At 38.1% G+C, this 18,701-nt stretch overlaps 1 protein-coding gene across 9 annotated transcripts in view; it reads left to right on the top strand.

Annotated features, from left to right (window-relative positions):
• Positions 1-18,701, top strand: part of PTBP3 (polypyrimidine tract binding protein 3) — a 106,006-nt gene that overhangs the window by 30,387 nt on the left and 56,918 nt on the right. For 4 of the 9 annotated variants that reach the window (XM_085012188.1, XM_005660329.4, XM_085012195.1 and 1 more), the window contains one exon: positions 6,197-6,272. Coding sequence is in view for 5 of the 9 variants with exons in the window: in XM_021084313.2 (XP_020939972.1) it covers positions 6,197-6,272 (76 nt within the window). In the remaining 4 variants the exon portion in view is untranslated. Of the gene's footprint in view, positions 1-6,196; positions 6,282-18,701 lie in introns of those variants that run through there. The other 5 variants (XM_085012181.1, XM_085012175.1, XM_085012192.1 and 2 more) reach the window with 2 other exon arrangements.

The following is an 18,701-nucleotide window of genomic DNA, read 5'->3' as shown; positions in this document are numbered from 1 at the left end:
ATTCTCTTTGAAACATCTGACTTTCGTGACACTACTTTATTCTTGTTTTTCACAAATCTGTCTTTTAACTCCTTTGGTAGAATTCTCATTTGTCTCTCCCTTGAGTTGTCATATCCCTTTGTATTTTATTTAGAAGAGGCTACTGTATTTTCTTTAAAATGCTTTTTTTTCATTTTACAAAGAACCATTTGCTCATAACAAATTGTGTAATTTTTCTATTGTATGTTGTCTTTTGATTCTTTCCTTTCTTTTCCTTATATATAGATTTCCATAAGTAACTCACACGGGTGTTTTTTGAATATTGCTTGGGTTTTGTGTTTTTTGTGGGGTGGCGGTGGTGCCTGGCCCACCGCTTGCAGAAGTTTCCAGCCCAGGGATTAAATGCAAGCTACAGCAGTGACAATACCAGATCCTAAACCACTAGGCCACCAGGGAACTCTAAATGTTGCTTGTTTTTGAAGGGACACCTTCTGTACCACCATTGTATATAAGAATAGTGTGAAGGATGAACTCTGAGAATGAGCTGTGGTAGTTGACAGTATGACTAATCTTTCCTTATCCACAACTTGAGGGCTGAACACAGATGATGGTAATAGTCGTTACCATCCTAGCCTAGCAAGAATTCTCTCAAATCAGTAGGAAGCCTCTGGCTCAGAATGTTCAGAGTGATGTGTCTCGTTACAGTTTTTTTTTTTTTAAACCTTTTTTTGGGGGTGGCACACCTCCTGCATGGAGACGTTCCTGGGCCAGGGATCCAACTAAGTCATAGCAGTGACAATGCTGGATCCTTTACCTGCTGTGCCATAGAGAGCTTCCTTTTTTAAAACTTTTTACTTTGAATAAATTAGAGATTCATAGCAAATTCTAAAGGCACTACAGAGAGGTCTTATGTACCTTTTTTCAAAGTTTCCTCCGATGGTTACTTCTTATATACTTATAATACACTATTAAAATAGAGACATTGAGGAGTAGCTCAGCAGAAACGAATCTGACCAGTATCCATGAAGACTCAGGTTCGATCCCTGGCCGCCTCGCTCAATGGGTTAAGGATCCAGCATTGCCATGAACTGTGGAGTAGATCGCAGATGTGGCTTGGATCTAGCGTTGCTGTGGCTATGGTGTAGGCCTGGCAGCTACGGCTCTGATTCAGCCCCTAGCCTGGGCACCTCCATATGCCATGGGTGCAGCTTTAAAAAAACAACAACAAAAACTGTAAGGACATTGACATTGATACAATGCCTGTGTATAGTCTTTTTCATTTTATTGCAGGTGTAGTCATGTAACTCTCACCACAATTAAGATGCCAAACTAAATCATCACCATAAAGACCTCCATTATGGTAGCCTTTTATAGTCATACCTACTGTTTCCCTTCAACTGTCTCTACCCCTTGCAACCACTAGTCTGTTTTCCATCTCTATAATTTTGTCATTTTGAGAAAGCTATATAACTGAAATCATAGAACAGGTGAGTTTTTGTTTTGAGCATGTGCTCTTTTAAGGTTGCTGTGTATATTTAGTTTTTTAAGAAACCACCAAATTTTTGAAAGTGGATGCACTGTTTTATGCTTTTTTGGTAATATATGAGAGGTCCAGTTTCTACCACGTCCTTACCTACATCTGATACTGTCACTATTTTTTATTTTAACTATTCTGATAATATATGGTAATATTATCATGGTCTTAATTTTTATTTGAAGTGGTCTCTTTGTGGTTTTGATTTGCATTTCCTTAGTGACTAATGATCTTGAGCATTTTTTTAATGTGCTCATTGACTATGCTTTCTTGGAGAAATGTCTGTTCAAATCCTTTGTCAATTTTTTTTTTGATCATTTTAAGGCTGAACTCGTGGCATGTGGAAGTTCCTAGGCTAGGGGTTGAATCAGAGCTACAGCTGCCAGCCTACACCACAGCCACAGCAACACGAGATCTGAGCCATGTATGTGACCTATACCATGGCTCATGGCAGCACTGGATCCTTAACCCACTGAGGGAGGCCAGGGATCGAACCCGCAACCTCATGGTTCCTAGTTGGATTTGTTTCCGCTGCACCATGACGGGAACTCCCCAGTTTTTTTTTTAAATTGAATTATTTGTCTATTTATTATTGATTTATAAGAGATTATGTTCTGGATACTAATCCCTTGTCAGATAATATGATTTGCAAATATTTTCTCCCATTCTCTGGCTTGTTTTTTCATATTCTTGATAATATCCTTTGAAAAGTACAGAAGATTTTATTTTCTGTGAAGTCCAATTTATTTTTATTTATCTTTTTTTTTTCTTTGTCACTTATGGTTTTGGTGTCAGAAACCTACTTCCTAACCCAGAGCCATGAAGAAAGATTTACTCATATGTTTCTTTCTTTCTTTCTTTTTTTTTTTTTTTTTGGTCTTTTTGCCATTTCTAGGGCCGCTCCCGCAGCATATGGAAGTTCCCAGGCTAGGGGTCAAATCAGAGCTGTAGCCGCTGGCCTACGCCAGAGCCACAGCAACATGAGATCCGAGCTGCGTCTGTGACCTATACCACAGCTCACGGCAAGGCCAGGGATCGAACCTGTAATCTCATGGTTCCTAGTCGGATTCGTTAACCACTGAGCCACGACGGAAACTCCTCATGTGTTTCTTTTTAAGAGTTTTATAGTTTTACATTTATGTATACATCCTTCTTGAGTTAATTTTTGCATATTGTTTGAAGAAGGGGTCCAGTTTTCATATTTTGCATGTAGATATATGGTTTAGATATATAATTTAGTTTTGACTACCTTTTGAACTCTATATAAATGCAGTAGTGATTAGATTCTTATATTTGTGAGATTTTTGGGTATTATTGTGCGGACCATTTATTCATTCTCATTGCTATAAGTTACTGCATTTACAAAGATAATTCACTGTCCAGTTGATTATTACATTTGGTTGTTTTCAGTTTGGTTAGTAGAAATAATGCTGCTGAGAGCATTTTCATATGTATAGGTGCACATAATAGCAGGCCACTCTGGAGTGTATGCATAATAGTAACAGAATCAGGGGGATCCTAGGATATTTATATTAAAATGTAACTTTAGTGTATTGGGTCAGTTGTACCACTAGCACTCTCACTAGCAAAGTTTAAGAGTTCTGTCACATCACATTCTCTTGATATTGTCAGTCTACATAATGTGTTTGTATTTCATTGGGGTTTTAACTTGTATTTCCTTGATGACCATTGAGGTTAAGCATATTTTCATATGTTTATTGGTTATGGTATTAGTCATTTAGATATGGCTTAGAAAAACATTTCTTGCACACTTACAAAGTTGGTGGCTATAATGGAGCTATGCAGTATGTTTGTATTCTAGGAATCAGGCTGAAAGAACAGCTCCTATTTGGGGAATGCTCCTCTTCTTTCAGAGGGGAAAAGAGAAAAAAGAAAACAGCAGAAACTAATAATATCTTTCAAAAATTCGGCTTGGATTTGGTGTAGGTCATACCCATATGTCCTGCATAGGCCAAAGTGTATCATAAAACTGTACTAAAGGTCAGCGGGTCAGGGAGGAATCCTCCACTCAGAGGTGTTGCAAGTCACATGGCCATAGATGGGGATGAATAATTCTTCCCCAGGAAAAGGAGAGGGCTCAAATACTCGGGGACAGTAAAAAGTATACCGCTTGACTTATGAGGCATGTGTTCAACTCTCTTGTCATTTTCTATTATACTGATTTTTTTTTTTTTACTGATTCCTAGTGGGGGTCCTCTCCCTCTCTCCATCCCTCCCTTCCTTTCTTCCTCCCTCCCTTCCTTTCACTTTTTAGGGCTGCATATGGAAGTTCCCAGGCTAGGGGCTGAATTGAAGCTGCAGCTGTGGGCCTGTGCCACACACAGCCACAGCAAATGCCAGATCTGAGCCATGCGTGTAACCTACACTGTAGCTAATGGCAACACCAAATCCTTAATCCACTGATGGTCCAAGGATTGAACCTGGGACCTCATGGATCCTGGTTGGGTTTGTTACCAGTGAGCCACAATGGCAACTCCTCTTTCTTTTTCGTAGTAAATTCTAGATATAAAACCTTTGTTGGTTATGTGTATTGCAGATATTTTGTCCCACTTTATGACTTGCCTTTTAAAACTAACGATGTCTTTTGTTAATAAAATTCTTTTTTAGAAAATTGAGATATAATTGATATATAACATTCTGTTAGTTTCAGGTCTGCAACATAATGATTCAGTATTTGTATGTATTTTAAATAAAAATTTTAACTTCATTATTGTGTAATTTATGGTTTTTTTTTTATAGTTGTGTTTTTTGTTTCTTGCTTAAAAAAAAAAAACTTCCTCCCAAGATTATGAAGATTTTTTTTCCCTCTTTTCTTCTAGAGTCTCTCTTGTTTTGTCTTTTACCTTTTAATCTGCAATCCACCTAGAATTAATATTTAGCTGACATTTTAACATACTTCCACAAGTCTAGAAAAGAGCTAAAGTGATCTCTAGTGGTTTCTTTTCTTTCTTTCTTTTTTCCTGTACTTGGGGCATGTGGAAATTCCCAGGCCAGGATCAAACTTGAGCCCCAGTTGCAACCTGTGCCACAGCTGTGGCAACTTTGGATCTTTAACCCACTGGGCCCACAAGGGAACACCCTCTCTAGTGGTTTCTATGATCAAATTAATTAAATTTACATGAAGAAACATATTTATTGATATTACACTCACATATGTATAGGAACTACACATGTGTTATTTATTAGTAACATTTTACCAACTTGCTCATGTATGAAAACACGTTGGGCACGTTTTAATTTTTACTACATTTAAAACTGCAAAAAACTCACCTTTCTATATACACCAGCAGTCAGCTACAAAGTCTGCCTTTGGATGCGAATTTCTGTATTTCAGGTATTACCAGTGTTTCACATGTTATCAGGAAGATGAAATCCTGGTCTTTCTGGAATTTGAGATTTTCAGTTTTATTTCATCTTACATGCTCATTCAGTTTCTATCTCTTGTTCCAAGGAGTCTCTATAAACTTAAAGTAAAAGAACCAAAGGGAATAATTCTTGGATGTCTAGTAGAAGAACTAATTTTTGTTTTGTTCTGTTGTTTTGTTTTGTTTGGCCACTCCTGAGGCATATGAAAGTTCCTGGGCTAGGGATCCAACCTGCGTCACAGCAGCGACCCAAGCTGCTGCAGTGACAAGGCCAGATCCTTAACCACTGCATCACAAGAGAACTCCCAGGATTTGTTTAATTAATTGTGTTTCTGTTATGCAAAGACATTGGCAGAAGTTGAGAATGTTCCCTACAGAAGTGGTACTTACACTAAATATTAAATATCTATTGGAGCACAATGCTATTATATATTTGTAGAATAGTTTGGGGATTAGGTTTTATCATCTAGTAGACTGAAATATTTGTTCTTAAAAACTGACAGAGCTGAACAAACTATTATTCGAAATAAGTTGATTTTACATTTATACACGATGTTTATTGTCCTTCACAAATATAAACATTTTAATCTTGGTAATAGACCTTATGGTTACAGTGAAAAGAAAGGCTAGTCTGGCTTGTCTTTAGTGTTGACAGTTCAGCTTTGGAATTGGCCACAACTCTTACCTGAAAAAAAGTCTAAATTACTTAAATGGTAGTTGTTTAAGAAATAGTACACATTAAAAATCATTTTAAAGATTAAGGAATGAAAAATGACTTATTATAAAGGTTTTGTCCAATATAGAAATAAATCACATCTCTGTGTATGAAAAATGTCTGTGTATGAAAAAGTCAGGGAGTGCTGCACAAATTATTTGCATGCAAATACTTAAAAATATACTATGAAACTTCACATACTTAATATACCAAATATATTTAAAATATACTTAAAATACATTACAAAAACATCAGGATGCAGCCCTTACATATGTTTTTTGGTGTTTTAAATGTAACCTCTCAGAGGATTAGGTTTGATCAAAAAGGGTGTGGGATTACATCCCCAGGTATGTGACAGCAGTTCTATTTTTTGATAACTAACAATCATATTGTGGATGTGCAATAATTTTTCTTAACTATTAAGTTAATTTCTAACCTTTAGATTTTGTGATTCTTGAGGACTTCTTAAATGCCTTGATGTTCAGATGAAGTAATACCGTTAGCTTTTAATGTTTTTAGTAGTAAACATGGACCATTATCCAAGACTTGTTTTATTAACAGAGTATTGCTCTTGCTTTTCAGCGGGGATCTGATGAGCTTCTTTCTTCTGGCATCATTAACGGACCTTTTACCATGAACAGTTCCACTCCTTCTACAGGTGTGTTTGGTGAGTTTTCTTTTTTTTTCCCCCCCAAAATCTGGAATGTTTTTCCCTTGGGTTTTAAAAATCTTTTTCTTGTTTTGTTCATCTTATAATCATGCATTGAAGTGCCACTATTTACACAAAAAACAAAAATTTGTTTCACTGAAGTTCATGTAGATGAAATTACTGGTTATAACGCTCTTAAATTTTAAGTATTAATTTGGATTTAATTTGGTAATTCCTTTTTTGACATTCTTTGTTGTGTAGTTGTGATAAATTCTCAATAAATTGGTGATCTAGAGCTATTGAGTGAAAGAGCTAGATTTAAAAACTTGTGTTAGGAGTTCTTGTTGTCACTCAGCAGGTTAAGAACCTGACATAATGTCTGTGAGGATATAAGTTTGATCCCAGATCAGTGCGTTAAGGATCTGGTGTTGCTGTGAGCTGTGGTGTAGGTCGCAGATGTGGCTCGGATCATGTTGTGCTGCAGCTGCAGCTCAGGCCAGTAGCTGCAGCTCTGATTTACCTCCTAGCCTGAGAACTTATATATGCCTCAGGTGCAGCCCTAAATAGCAAAAAAAAAAAAAAAAAGTAAGTGTTCTTGAAATTTGAGTTCTGTAAAATGAATTGGAGGAGTGCAATACTAGAGAGATAGCGAGCAGTTAGGAGACTATTGCTGTATAGAAGATCTTAGTAAGGGAGGGTAATTGTGCTTTCATTTATATTAGAAAATACACAGAGAACAGGGTTGGACACCATGGCGGGTTCAGATATTTATAAACTAATTTGAGGTTTCTCTGCACCATTCACATGGAAGTATCAGGTAGGCAGGGTTCTTTTTTCTTTTTAGGGCCGCACCTGTGGCATATGGAAGTTCTCAGGCTAGGGGTCTAATTGGAGCTGCAGCTGCCAGCCTATGCCACAGCCACAGCAATACTGGATCTAACCCGCATCTGCAACCTACACTACAGTTTTATGGCAACACAGTATCTTTAACCCAGTGAGGAAGGCCAGGGATTGAACCCACGTCTTCATGGATACTAGTCTGGTTCTTTTTTTTTTTTTTTGTCTTTTTGCCATTTCTTGGGCCACTCCCGCGGCATATGGAGGTTCCCAGGCTAGGGGTCTAATCGGAGCCATAGCTGCTGGTCTACGCCACAGCCACAGCAACGCAGGATCCGAGCCGCATCTGCGACCTCCACCATAGCTCATGGCAACGCCGGATCGTTAACCCACTGAGCAAGGCCAGGGATCGAACCCGCAACCGCATGGTTCTTAGTCGGACTCGTTAACCACTGCACCACGACGGGAACTCCCCTAGTCTGGTTCTTAACACACTGAGCCACAACAGGAATTCCCAGCAGTGGGTTCTTCTGATTTCAACATCGTAAGAGAAATTTGGAAGTCAATATCATACACATTTGATAACCAAAGGCATGCGAGCAGACAGTCTCAGAAAAGGTGAGATTTGTATCCAAATGTTTTTGGAGTTATAAGGAGTTAGTGAGTGGACCTCACTTCCCACACCCTGAATTAACATGGTGCTTGAAAGAGTGAACTGCCTTTTTGTGAAGATCCTGTAAGAGAAGTGGACTAGATTCAGTTAAGACAAAGATGTATAAAGAACATTCATTGAAGAGATTGAGTGTATGGGAATTGGTCAACCATGATGCATTGTTCTAGAAGACTAAATGGAAGGATTTTGTCAGCAAGGCAGCAGCAGAGGGTTTGTTCATGTGGAAGTATGAATAGGCATGAGACTGAAGGGGCTTTTCACCCTTCACCTGCCATCAGAATCACCTGGATGGCTTTTAAAAGCACAGTTTCTGAGTCTATCCTCAGAATTTCTAATTCAGTAAATCTCAGGTGGGTCCTGAGAATTTGCATTTCCACAAGTTCCCAGTAATGGTAATGCTTCCATTTGAGGAACCACACTTTTAAAAGAACCACTGAATGAAGGAAATGCCAGAATCTGAAGGGTTTTTTTTTGTTTTTTTGGGGTTTTTTTTGGTGGTCTTTTTGCCTTTTCTAGAGCCACTCCCACAGCATATGGAGGTTCCCAGGCTAGGGGTCGAATCCGAGCTGTAGCTGCCAGAGCCACAGCAACACAGGATCTGAGCCACGTCTGCAACCTACACCACAGCTCACAGCAACGCCAGATCCTTAATCCACTGAGCAAGGCCAGGGATCGAACTCGCAATGTCAGGGTTCCTAGTTGGATTCGTTAACCACTGAGCCATGACAGGAACTCCTAAAGTTTGTTTTTAAAGCTTTTTAGGTGACACATAGCAGATGCAGCCAGGGTTGAGGACCATTGCTGGAGAGTTACTTTCATTTATCCTGAATAGGAATGAACTAGTTCTCTACAGAATTGTTTCCTTCTGGAACTTCAGTTGACGTGTATAGGACTACTCATTTAGTCCTGCCCCCCACCTTTTTTTGGCCACACCCACGGTATGTGGAAGTTCCCAGGCCAGGGGGTTGGAACCCACACCACAGCAGTGACAAAGCCAGATTCTTAACCCACTACACCGAAAAAGAACTCCAGTCCTGCATTTGTGTTAACCCCTTACATTTATTGTCACCTCTTTCTCTTTAAAGGTCCTGTATTTTGGATAATTTCCTTTTTTTCAGTTTCACTGACTCACTGTAGTACAACTGGTTAAGGATTTGGCCTTGTCAGTGCAGTGGCTCAAGTTACTGCTGTGGCACAGGTTGCATCCCTGGCCTGGGAACTTCCACATGCTGTGGGCATGGCCCAGAAAAATCACATTGATAATGGGTAGCTAGAAGAAGCCATTTTGTGTTAAGTACAGTCTTCATCACAAAATTCTGCTTGTTCAGTTAACCTAAATGTGGCTTTTAAAATGTTTGTAAAATTTGTCAGCTGTAGTTTCTCTTTCTATCCAAAGAATATTGGCATATGGAGGTTCCCAGGCTAGGAGTTGAATCGGAGCTACAGCTGCCAGCCTGTGCCATAGCTACAGCAATGGAGGATCTGAGCCATGTCTGTGACCTAACCATAGCTCACGGCAACAATGGATCCTTAACACACAGAGCAAGGCCAGGGATCGAACCTTCAACTTCATGGTTAGTAGTCGGATTCGTTTTTGCTGCGCCACAATGGGAATTCCCAGAACAGTGTTTTTTTGCCATGACATTTTGCTGCACTATAATTTATGCTTCTATGATTACCTCAAAGAAGCTTTTATCTTTAACATTGAAATTTTTTTTCATTTTTTAAAAAAATCTATTGAAGTATAGTTGATTTACAAGGTTGTGATAATTTCTGCTATACAACAAAGAGATTCAGTTATACATGTACACACATTCATTCTCTTCCACATTCTTTTCCCACATAGATTATCACAGGATATTTTTTTTTTTACGGAATAAAATACATATATTTAAACCCAATTACAGTCAGACAGATTATTATATCATGGATCTTAAACAGATTAAGTGTCTCCCTCTGGAGAAGTAGAATGGAAAATATGCTGAGACAAATAGGAAATTTATTCTATGCTTTATCCCATTTTGTATGGCTTTCATCTTTACTATTTAGTATTGTCTATTACATTTCAATTTTTCTTTAAAAATTAGCATTATGTTAAAATTGTGTATATTATGCAACTAAAATTTATAGAGAAGAAAGCCTTAGTTACCATTAAATATTTTATATAGCATAATAAAAAGAGTAACTTAACTGGTAAGAATAACAAAAATAATACACCCTCTGAAAATAAGTAAAATATAAAATGCATAAGTTGGTTAAAAAACAGTGTAACTATATAAATATAACATTGAAACTTTTTAAACCGAATTTTCATCAGTCAGACATTTTGACTTTTTAAGAATTTAGGAGTTCCCATCGTGGCTCAGTGGTTAACGAATCCAACTAGGAACCATGACGTTGCGAGTTTGATCCCTGGCCTTGCTCAGTGGCTTAAGGATCCGGCATTGCCGTGAGCTGTGGTGTAGGTTGCGGATGCGGCTCGGATTCTGTGGTGCTGTGGCTCTGGCTAGGCCGGTGGCTACAGCTCCAATTGGACCCCTAGCCTGGGAACCTCCATATGCCACGGGAGCAGCTCTAGATAAGGCAAAAAAAAAAAGAATTTAAAAGTTTTATTTAATTAATTAATTCATTTATTTTTGGGTGTACCCACAGCATATGAAAATTCCCTGGCCAGGCATCAAACTCGCATCACAGCAGCAACCCAAACTGCTTCAGTGACAAGGCTGGATCCTTAATCTGCCTAACCACAAGGGGACTCCAGACATTTTTAGTTTTGATAGAATAACTTCCCAAAGGCTCTACTTTAGTGGAGTCCATTGAAAAATTCAGTATTAAACCATCACTGGGTAACAGCTGATTTTCTAATGTTAGCAAGTGATGATAAAACTAATAATTTAACTGTTTGAGAAGTTCTGTTAGTGGAGTCAGTGTATAATATCTGATGCTTTATTGTTTACACATAGAGAAGCAACCTCGTAAGTTAAATTATTTCAGAATTACAGATTTATGGATTTACTACAAGATACAAGATGGAATGGCAATAAGTGCATCTGGCCTGTAATTCCAACATTTTCCACTGACCGGCAGCCTGGCAGCTAAATGAATAGCATAAGTAGCAAGCTGAATACTGATGGACAGAGTGAGGAGCTATCCTTAGTTACTTGTGTCCCACTGCATTTCTCCCCCGCCCCCTTTTTTTCTTTTTAGGGCTACACCCATGGCATATAGGAGTTCCCAGGCTAGGGGTCAAATCAGAGCTATAGCTGCTGGCCTGTACCACAGCCACAGCCACAGCCACAGCCACAGCCACATCGGATGCAAGCCGCATCTGTGACCTACACCACAGCTCATGGCAATGCTGGATCTTTAACCCAATAAGCAAGGCCAGGGATTGAAAATCCTCATATTTGCTAGTCAGGTTTGTAACCCGCTGAGCTACACTGGGAACTCTCCTTTCTTTTTTTGAAATTAAAGGCTCTATATGTTGTCTGTGAAAAAGTCATGAAAAGATTCAGCCTCTCAGATTTAACTACTGTACTTGTGGCTTATAAACTTTGCTAGATGACTCCATGGCAAAAACTGGAAGTTAAAAAAATCAGTTGGCTCTATTAGGCCTGTTCTGACTTATTTCAATGAAACTGTTAACAATTTTTTTCAAAAGAGAAGTTGTTAAACTGGATAGGATGCTGTAACAATGATGCCAAATTGTGACTGTCCCAGGCAAACTGGGACATATGGTCATTCTGCCTAGGTATTAGTTATAAATATTCCTTTAAAAATGTCTGTTAGCTTATTGTGAACTTATCTTCTTCCATATGAACTTTATTTTGTCTGGTACTAAAACAAATAATCCCTCATTCCCCATTCTTTTTTTTTTTCTTGTCTTTTTGCTATTTCTTGGGCTGCTCCCACGCATATGGAGGGTCCCACGCATATGGAGGGTCCCAGGCTAGCTCAAATTGGAGCTGTAGCCACTGGTCTACACCACAGCCACAGCAGTGATCTGTGCCGCGTCTGCAACCTAAACCACAGCTCACAGCAACGCTGGATCGTCAACCCACTGAGCAAGGCCAGGGACCAAACCCGCAACCTCATGGTTCCTAGTCGGATTCTTTAACCACTGCGCCACGACGGGAACTCCGTATAGCTAGGATTCTAAAAGTGGTCCTAGAAGAACTAAACTCCATTCTATCTACTGTTTTTGAATCTGAGCAACTCACAAATCTATGGAGCTCAATCCACGAGAAGCCTTTGTTTTTTTGGTTTTGTTTTATGGCCGCCCTCGCCCAAATTCTCAAGCTAGGTTTTTTTGGTTTTTTTTTTTTTTTTTGTCTTTTTTTTGCTATTTCTTGGGCCGCTCCCGCGGCATATGGAGGTTCCCAGGCTAGGGGTCCAATTGCCAGAGCCACAGCAATGCGGGGTCTGAGCCATGTCTGCAGCCTACACCACAGCTCACAGCAGCGCCGGATCATTAACCCACTGAGCAAGGCCGGGGATCGAACCCGCAACGTCATGGTTCCTAGTCAGATTCGTTAACCACTGCGCTACGACGGGAACTCCTCATTCCCCATTCTTTACCCACAGAATCTTAGGGATTATGATTTGAACTAAATCAATTTATTTGTTAACATGAAATTTGATCTTTTTGTGGCATTGTTTTTCCATCTGGGAACATGACACGTGAGTCCATGGTTTTATGTTAAAAGATGTTACGTTCTTTGGCGATTATGAAAATGTTTTACACTTTTCTACATAAATCATATGCTTTTCCTCCTAAATTTAAGCACAGGAATGATGGCAGAGACTGTGTATTTTGTACCCCAGTACTTTCTATTTTCTTTAGCAACAGAGCCGTAATTTTTAACTGGGCACACTGCCATCCAGATTAAATGACTGTTTTTCTAGTCTTCCTTATAGCTGGGTGTGGTCATATGATTAAGTGCAAGTGTTACTTCTGGGGCATCTGTGCATGGGTTTTTCCTCCTTTATCGTGGTACCTGTGGGAGTTATAACTTCTATCTATGAGGAAAATGTTCCAGAAATCTGCCCTTGAATCTTTTGTTGAATATTAAGCCACACATGCCTTACCAGTAGGGGTGGTGTACCAGCTCTAACATAAAGGCTATGCTAAACCCACTCACAATACTTAAAAACAAGCCGTAAAACAGTTAAGTGATCTGAAAGTAACTTTTAGAAAGGAGACTGGCACTTTAAAAGAATAAAACAAATTCTGGTGCTTGCAATGTTGAGCACAATCAAAAATTGCCAGACATGGAAAGAACCACAAAATTGTGACCCATAAGTGGGAGAAAAATCAGTCAACAGAAATAGAGCTAAAAAATGAAAATGGCAGATGATGAAATTAGCATATTTGCACTTTGGAATGGCTATTAAAAGTACAGGAAAGGATTTAAAGGAAAATAGCATGATAAGGAGAAAATGAAAGATAAAAATCAAGTAGAACTTCTAGAGATAAAATTTAACATCCTTTTAAAAAATCATGGCAAGGCTTTAGCAGCATTACTATTCTACAGAAGAAATGATCAGTGAACTTAAGACAGCAATAGAGATTGAAGCACACAGACCCCAAAGAAAAGATTGAAAAAGAAATTAATAGAACTTTAGTAACCTATAGAACAAAATAAACTGCTCTTAACATATGTATAATTAAATGCCAGAAAAAAAGATAGGGGTGGGGAAACAAATCTATCTGACGAAATCGTGACTGAAAGTATTCCAGATATGATGGAAACTATAAACCCACTTATCCAGAAAGTTCAGTGAACCACAGGCAGGATAAACACAATCAAAACCACACTAAGTCTCATCATAATCAAATTGCTGAAAACCAGGAATGCAGAACAAATCTTAAAAGTAGCCAGAGGAAAAAGGTTACATTTTATTCAGAGAAACAAAGATAAGAGTAATGAGAGAGTGCTTGCCTGAAACTGCAAACCAAAGGACAGTGGAACAACATCTCTAAAATACTGAAAATAAATCCAAACTGGAATTCTATGTCTAGTTAAAATAGTTTAAAAAGAAAAAGTTAAAATAAAGCCTTCTTTGGAACACACAAGAGCTGAGAGCATTTGTTAGTAATGCTTACATTTTATACAATGGAAAAGGAAATTCCTCAGACTTGAGGAAAATGACATCAGGTGTGTATTGGGTGTACAGAAAGAGATAAATATGTTGAAGTGTGACTTTTAGTCCTCAGTTTTGCTCTTGTTGTTGTTGTTAATTTAATCGAGGTATTCTGGGAAGATGGTGGAGTTAGAAGTACCAGGAGTCTGTCTTTCTACCTAAACAACAACTGCACTGGCAGAATCTAACTAATTTGGAACTCTGGAGTCTTTTGAAGGCTTCCAAGTTTCAGGGGCAGACTTGGAAGGTAAATTGTGGTTAATTTTGGTCAATTTGAGCTCTTATCACAGTAGCAGACAACCATTCCTCACCCTCAGTCACATGGCAGGCAGCTGAGATGAATTCCAGAGCAGGAGCAGGAGCCGGAGCCAGGGTGGACAAAAAGGGCTTTGTCTTTCAACTTTCAGAGGTCTGTGCTCAGATTGCTGATTGCTTTTTCTAATCACACAGTTACAGGCAAAGAGGCAGGTAACCACTGTCCTGTCCTTGCATCTCTCCCTATTGTTGCAAGCCAGCACCCACTGCCACCCCCCACCCCCCCATACCTGTGACTTCAGGGGATTTAAAGGACTGGTGCTTTCCACTCCCTCCTTTCCTTCATTTTTCCTCCACCTCCCCATGCTTTTGGAAGCCAGAGATTGAAGATGAGGACATTAAAAAAAACAACTCCATCTACATGGAAAATAAGAAAGTGATTGTACATGCCCAGGAAAAGACTCAAAAAACCCTGAGAAGAACTTCAGTTTACACCTCAAGCTGATCCTTGGCATAGAGACAGTCTAGAACAATCAGAAAAACAATCGAAATAGTAATACAAACCAGAAAACCTTCAGAAAGTGAAAGAGTGTAATTTCCAGTTACCATATCCCCAAATTTAATGAAAAACATGACTATAGTCATCCAAGAAGCTTAGTGAACTCCAGGTAAGATGAATTCATTGAGACAACATTTATAATCAAACTTTTGAAAGTCAGAGACAAAGAGAGAATCCTGAAAACTGCAAGAATCAACTCATTCACATAGAAGGGACTCTCAATAAGAATATGAGCATATTTCTCTTTAGGAACTTTGTCCAGAAGTCATTGGGCCAATATATTCAAAGTGCTAAAAAATAAAACTGTCAACCCAGTATCCTATATTTGGTAAATCTGTCCGTCAAAAAAGTAGAGAAATTATGACATTCCCAGATGAGCAGAACCTGAAGGAGTTTGTTATCACTAGATCTGCCCTGCAAGAAATACTCAAAGGATTCCTTTAGGGTGAAATGAAAGGACACTAGACAGTAACTCGAAGTCATATGGAGAAATAAAAATCTCAGTGAAGGCCATTATAAAAGCCGATACTATTCTAACAGTGGTTTGAAACCCACTTTTTGTCTTCTGCAGATTTAAGGGACCGATACATTTTTAAAAAATTGCTAATCTGAAAGCTACCAAGTAACTTGGTTTGTAACTCCACATTTTGCTTTCTACATAATTTAGGAGATTAATGCATTTTAAAGAATTGTTAGTTTGTGTTTCTGGGCACACATTGTTTAAAGATGTAGTTTTGTGATAACAACTGAAAGGCGTGGGGACAGAGCTGGAAAGGAGCAGTTTTTGTATGTTCTTGAAGGTAAGCTGTTCTAAATTCAAATCAGAGTCTTGTAACTTTAGGATGTTAAATGTAATCCCCATGGTAACCACAAAGAAAATAGCTATAGAATATTCACAAAAGGAAATGAGAACAAATACTTAGTCAAAATCTTAGAGACAGGGAGTAGAATAGAGGTTGCCAGGGACTGGAAGAAGTGGGGAATGGGGAGTTACTGTTTAATGGGTATAGGATTTGAGTTTTACAAGGTGAAAAGTATTACGGAGATGGATGGTAGTGATAGTTGTGCATTATGAATGTATTTGACACTGCTGAATCCTGCATTTTAAAATGGTTGAGATAGTGAATTTTATGAGCATTATACCCCAGTAAAAACGTTTTTTTTTTTTTAAAGTATGGAGTCCTCTCTGTGGAAAGCTCTATAAGATACAATAAATGAATAAAACAAGATGCAAAAAGAAAAAAGATAACTCTCTCTAAAGCAAGATAACATTGATGTATTTGGAGGGGGTTATACCATGTATGAAAAGTAAAATATGTGACAGTAACACAAAGGGTATGATAAGGGAAATAGACACATACTTTGAAAAGTTCTTACATTATATCTAGGTATTATTTTAAGGTAGACTGTGTTAAGTTAAAGATGCTTTTTTTTTTTTTTTTTTTTTTTTTTGGTCTTTTTGCCGTTTCTTGGGCCGCTACTGCGGCATTTGGAGGTTCCCAGGCTAGGGGTCGAATTGGAGCTGTAGCCGCCGGCCTATGCCAGAGCCACAGGATCTGAGTCATGTCTGCGACCTACACCACAGCTGACGGCAACGTCAGATCCTTAACCCACTGAGCGAGGCCAGGGATCGAACCCGCAACCTCATGGTTCCTAGTTGGATTCGTTAACCACTGAGCCATGACAGGAACTCCAAGATGCTTCTTACTGATTTAACTCCAGACCAGTCACTTTAAAAAAGTAAACAAAAAAGTAAAGATTACAGTTAAAAAGCAGAGATCATTGCCGTTTATGTGTATATTATGTGCCTTTTGTTTGTGGACATTATGTTTTCTTGATAAATTGATCTCTTTATCATTATGAAATGACTTTATCCCTGGTTATATTCCTTTTCCTAAAGTCTAACTTTGTTTGATATTAGTATAACCACTCCAGCTTTCCTATGATTAGTTTTGACAAATTTATCTTTTTCCATCTTTTTATTTTTCACCTGAGATTTTATATTTTAAGTGGATTTCTTATTCCCAATATATAATTCATCTTTGCTTTTATCGAGACTGATTATCTCGGCCTTTCAGTTGGACTATTTATGCCATTTTCACTTAATATAGTTATTGATGTGGTTGAATTTTATTCTGTCTTCTTGCTGTTTGTTTTCTGTCTTTTGTACTCTTGGTTTCATCTTTGTTTCCTGTAGATTTTTTTGTATATGTTTTATTATTTATTAATTTGTATTCTATTTATATTTCTTGATAAATATATATAGTGAATATATATGTATTCACATAATTAAAGAGCTTCAGACTATAAAGTAAAACTAACAGCTTAACAGAGAAAACAGACAAATCCACCACTATGGCTAGAGATTTCAACACTCTTCTCTCAGTAATTGATGGTATAGTTGATAAAAATCAGTAAGCATACAGAACAGGGGTTAGCAAACTCTGGCCTAAAGACTAGATACATTCTCTTGCCCACTTTCGTTTTGCCGTGAGCTAAGACTGATTTTTACATTTCTTCTTGACAAACACAAAGAATATTTTGTGATATGTAAAATTTAAATGAAATTAAATTTCAGTGTCCATACATAAAATTTTATTTGAACATAGTCATGCTCACTTATTTACATGTTACCTATGGCCACTCTCAGGTTGCAGCTACATAGGTGAATAGTTGTGTCAGAGCCTGAATGGCCACAAAGTCTCAAAAATTTATGTCAACCTTTAGAAGTTTGTAAATTCCGTAATACAGAAGTTTTCAACACTATCAATCAGCTTGACCTTGTTGACATATGGAACAGTCCCCAACTCTATCGGAATACGTATTCTTTTCAAGTTCCCATGAAATGGTTAGTAAGGTAGAGTGTATGCTGAGTACTTAAACAAGTCTTAGCAAATGTGAATGTATTAAAATTATGCATTAGAATTATATTAGAAATTTTAAAAAACATGATCCTCAATTATTTGGGGGAAGTACCCAGTTCTTTAGGAAAAGCAAGTAACACTTAATCCATGGGTCGCATAAGAAGTCACAAGGTAAATTAGAAGATATTTTAAAGTGAATTAAACTGGAATTCCCTGGTGGCTCAGTGGGTTGGGGATCTGGCGTTGTCACTGTTGTGGCTCCGGTCACTGCTGTGGTGTGGGTTTGATCTCTAGCTCAGGAACTTCTGCATGCTGTGAACACGGCTAAAACACCAAATACATAAATAAATAAAATGAGAACACAGCTTACTGAAGTGTGTAGGGTTCTGCTAGAGCCACTCTTGGAAGGAAATTTACAGCTTTTAATGTTTTATTAGAAAAGAAAAAAAAGTCTAAAATGAATGATCTAAGCTTCTAAGTGTAGCATAAAAGAGCAAGTTAAACCCCAAGTAAATACAAGAAAATATTAAATATGAAAACAAAAGCTAATAACATAGGAAATGAGAAGAATTAATTAAATCAATAGCTGTTTTTTAATAGATCAATAAAATTAATAAACACCTAGACAAGAAAAGAAGATAGAAACTACCAACGTCAAGAATGATCCTGTAGACATTAAAAGGATATTGTTATGGACTGAATGATGGTGTGCCTCCTCCCCAAATTCATATGTTTAAGCCCTAACTCCCAGAGTGATGGTATTTGGAGATCTGGGGACTTTGGAGCGGGGACTCTCATGATGGAATTAATGTCTTTATAGGAAGAGTTATCAGAGAGCTTGCTTTTTTCCCTTCATCTCTGCCATGTGAGGACACTCTAAGCCAGGAAGAGTCCTCACTAGAGTGACCATGCTGACCCTTGAATTTGGACGTCTAGTCTCCAGAGCTATGATTTTATTGTTAGAACCACCTTGTCTGTCATCTTTATTATGGTATCCTGAGTAGGCTAAGATAGATATCAACTGAATATTATGAACAATTTCAAGACAGATTTGACAGTTTAGATGAAGTAGACAGCTTCCTTGAAAAAATTTAGGTACAAGAGGA

The sequence above is a fragment of the Sus scrofa genome, chromosome 1 (genome assembly GCF_054392235.1).
Source record: "Sus scrofa isolate SSC_HxYL_T2T_F1_AM1 chromosome 1, Sscrofa_HxYL_maternal_Yorkshire_Landrace_v2.0, whole genome shotgun sequence".
In the NCBI taxonomy this organism is placed as follows: Eukaryota; Metazoa; Chordata; class Mammalia; order Artiodactyla; family Suidae; genus Sus; species Sus scrofa.
Note: the sequence above shows the minus strand (reverse complement) of the source record. Positions and strands in the feature narration are given on the sequence as shown.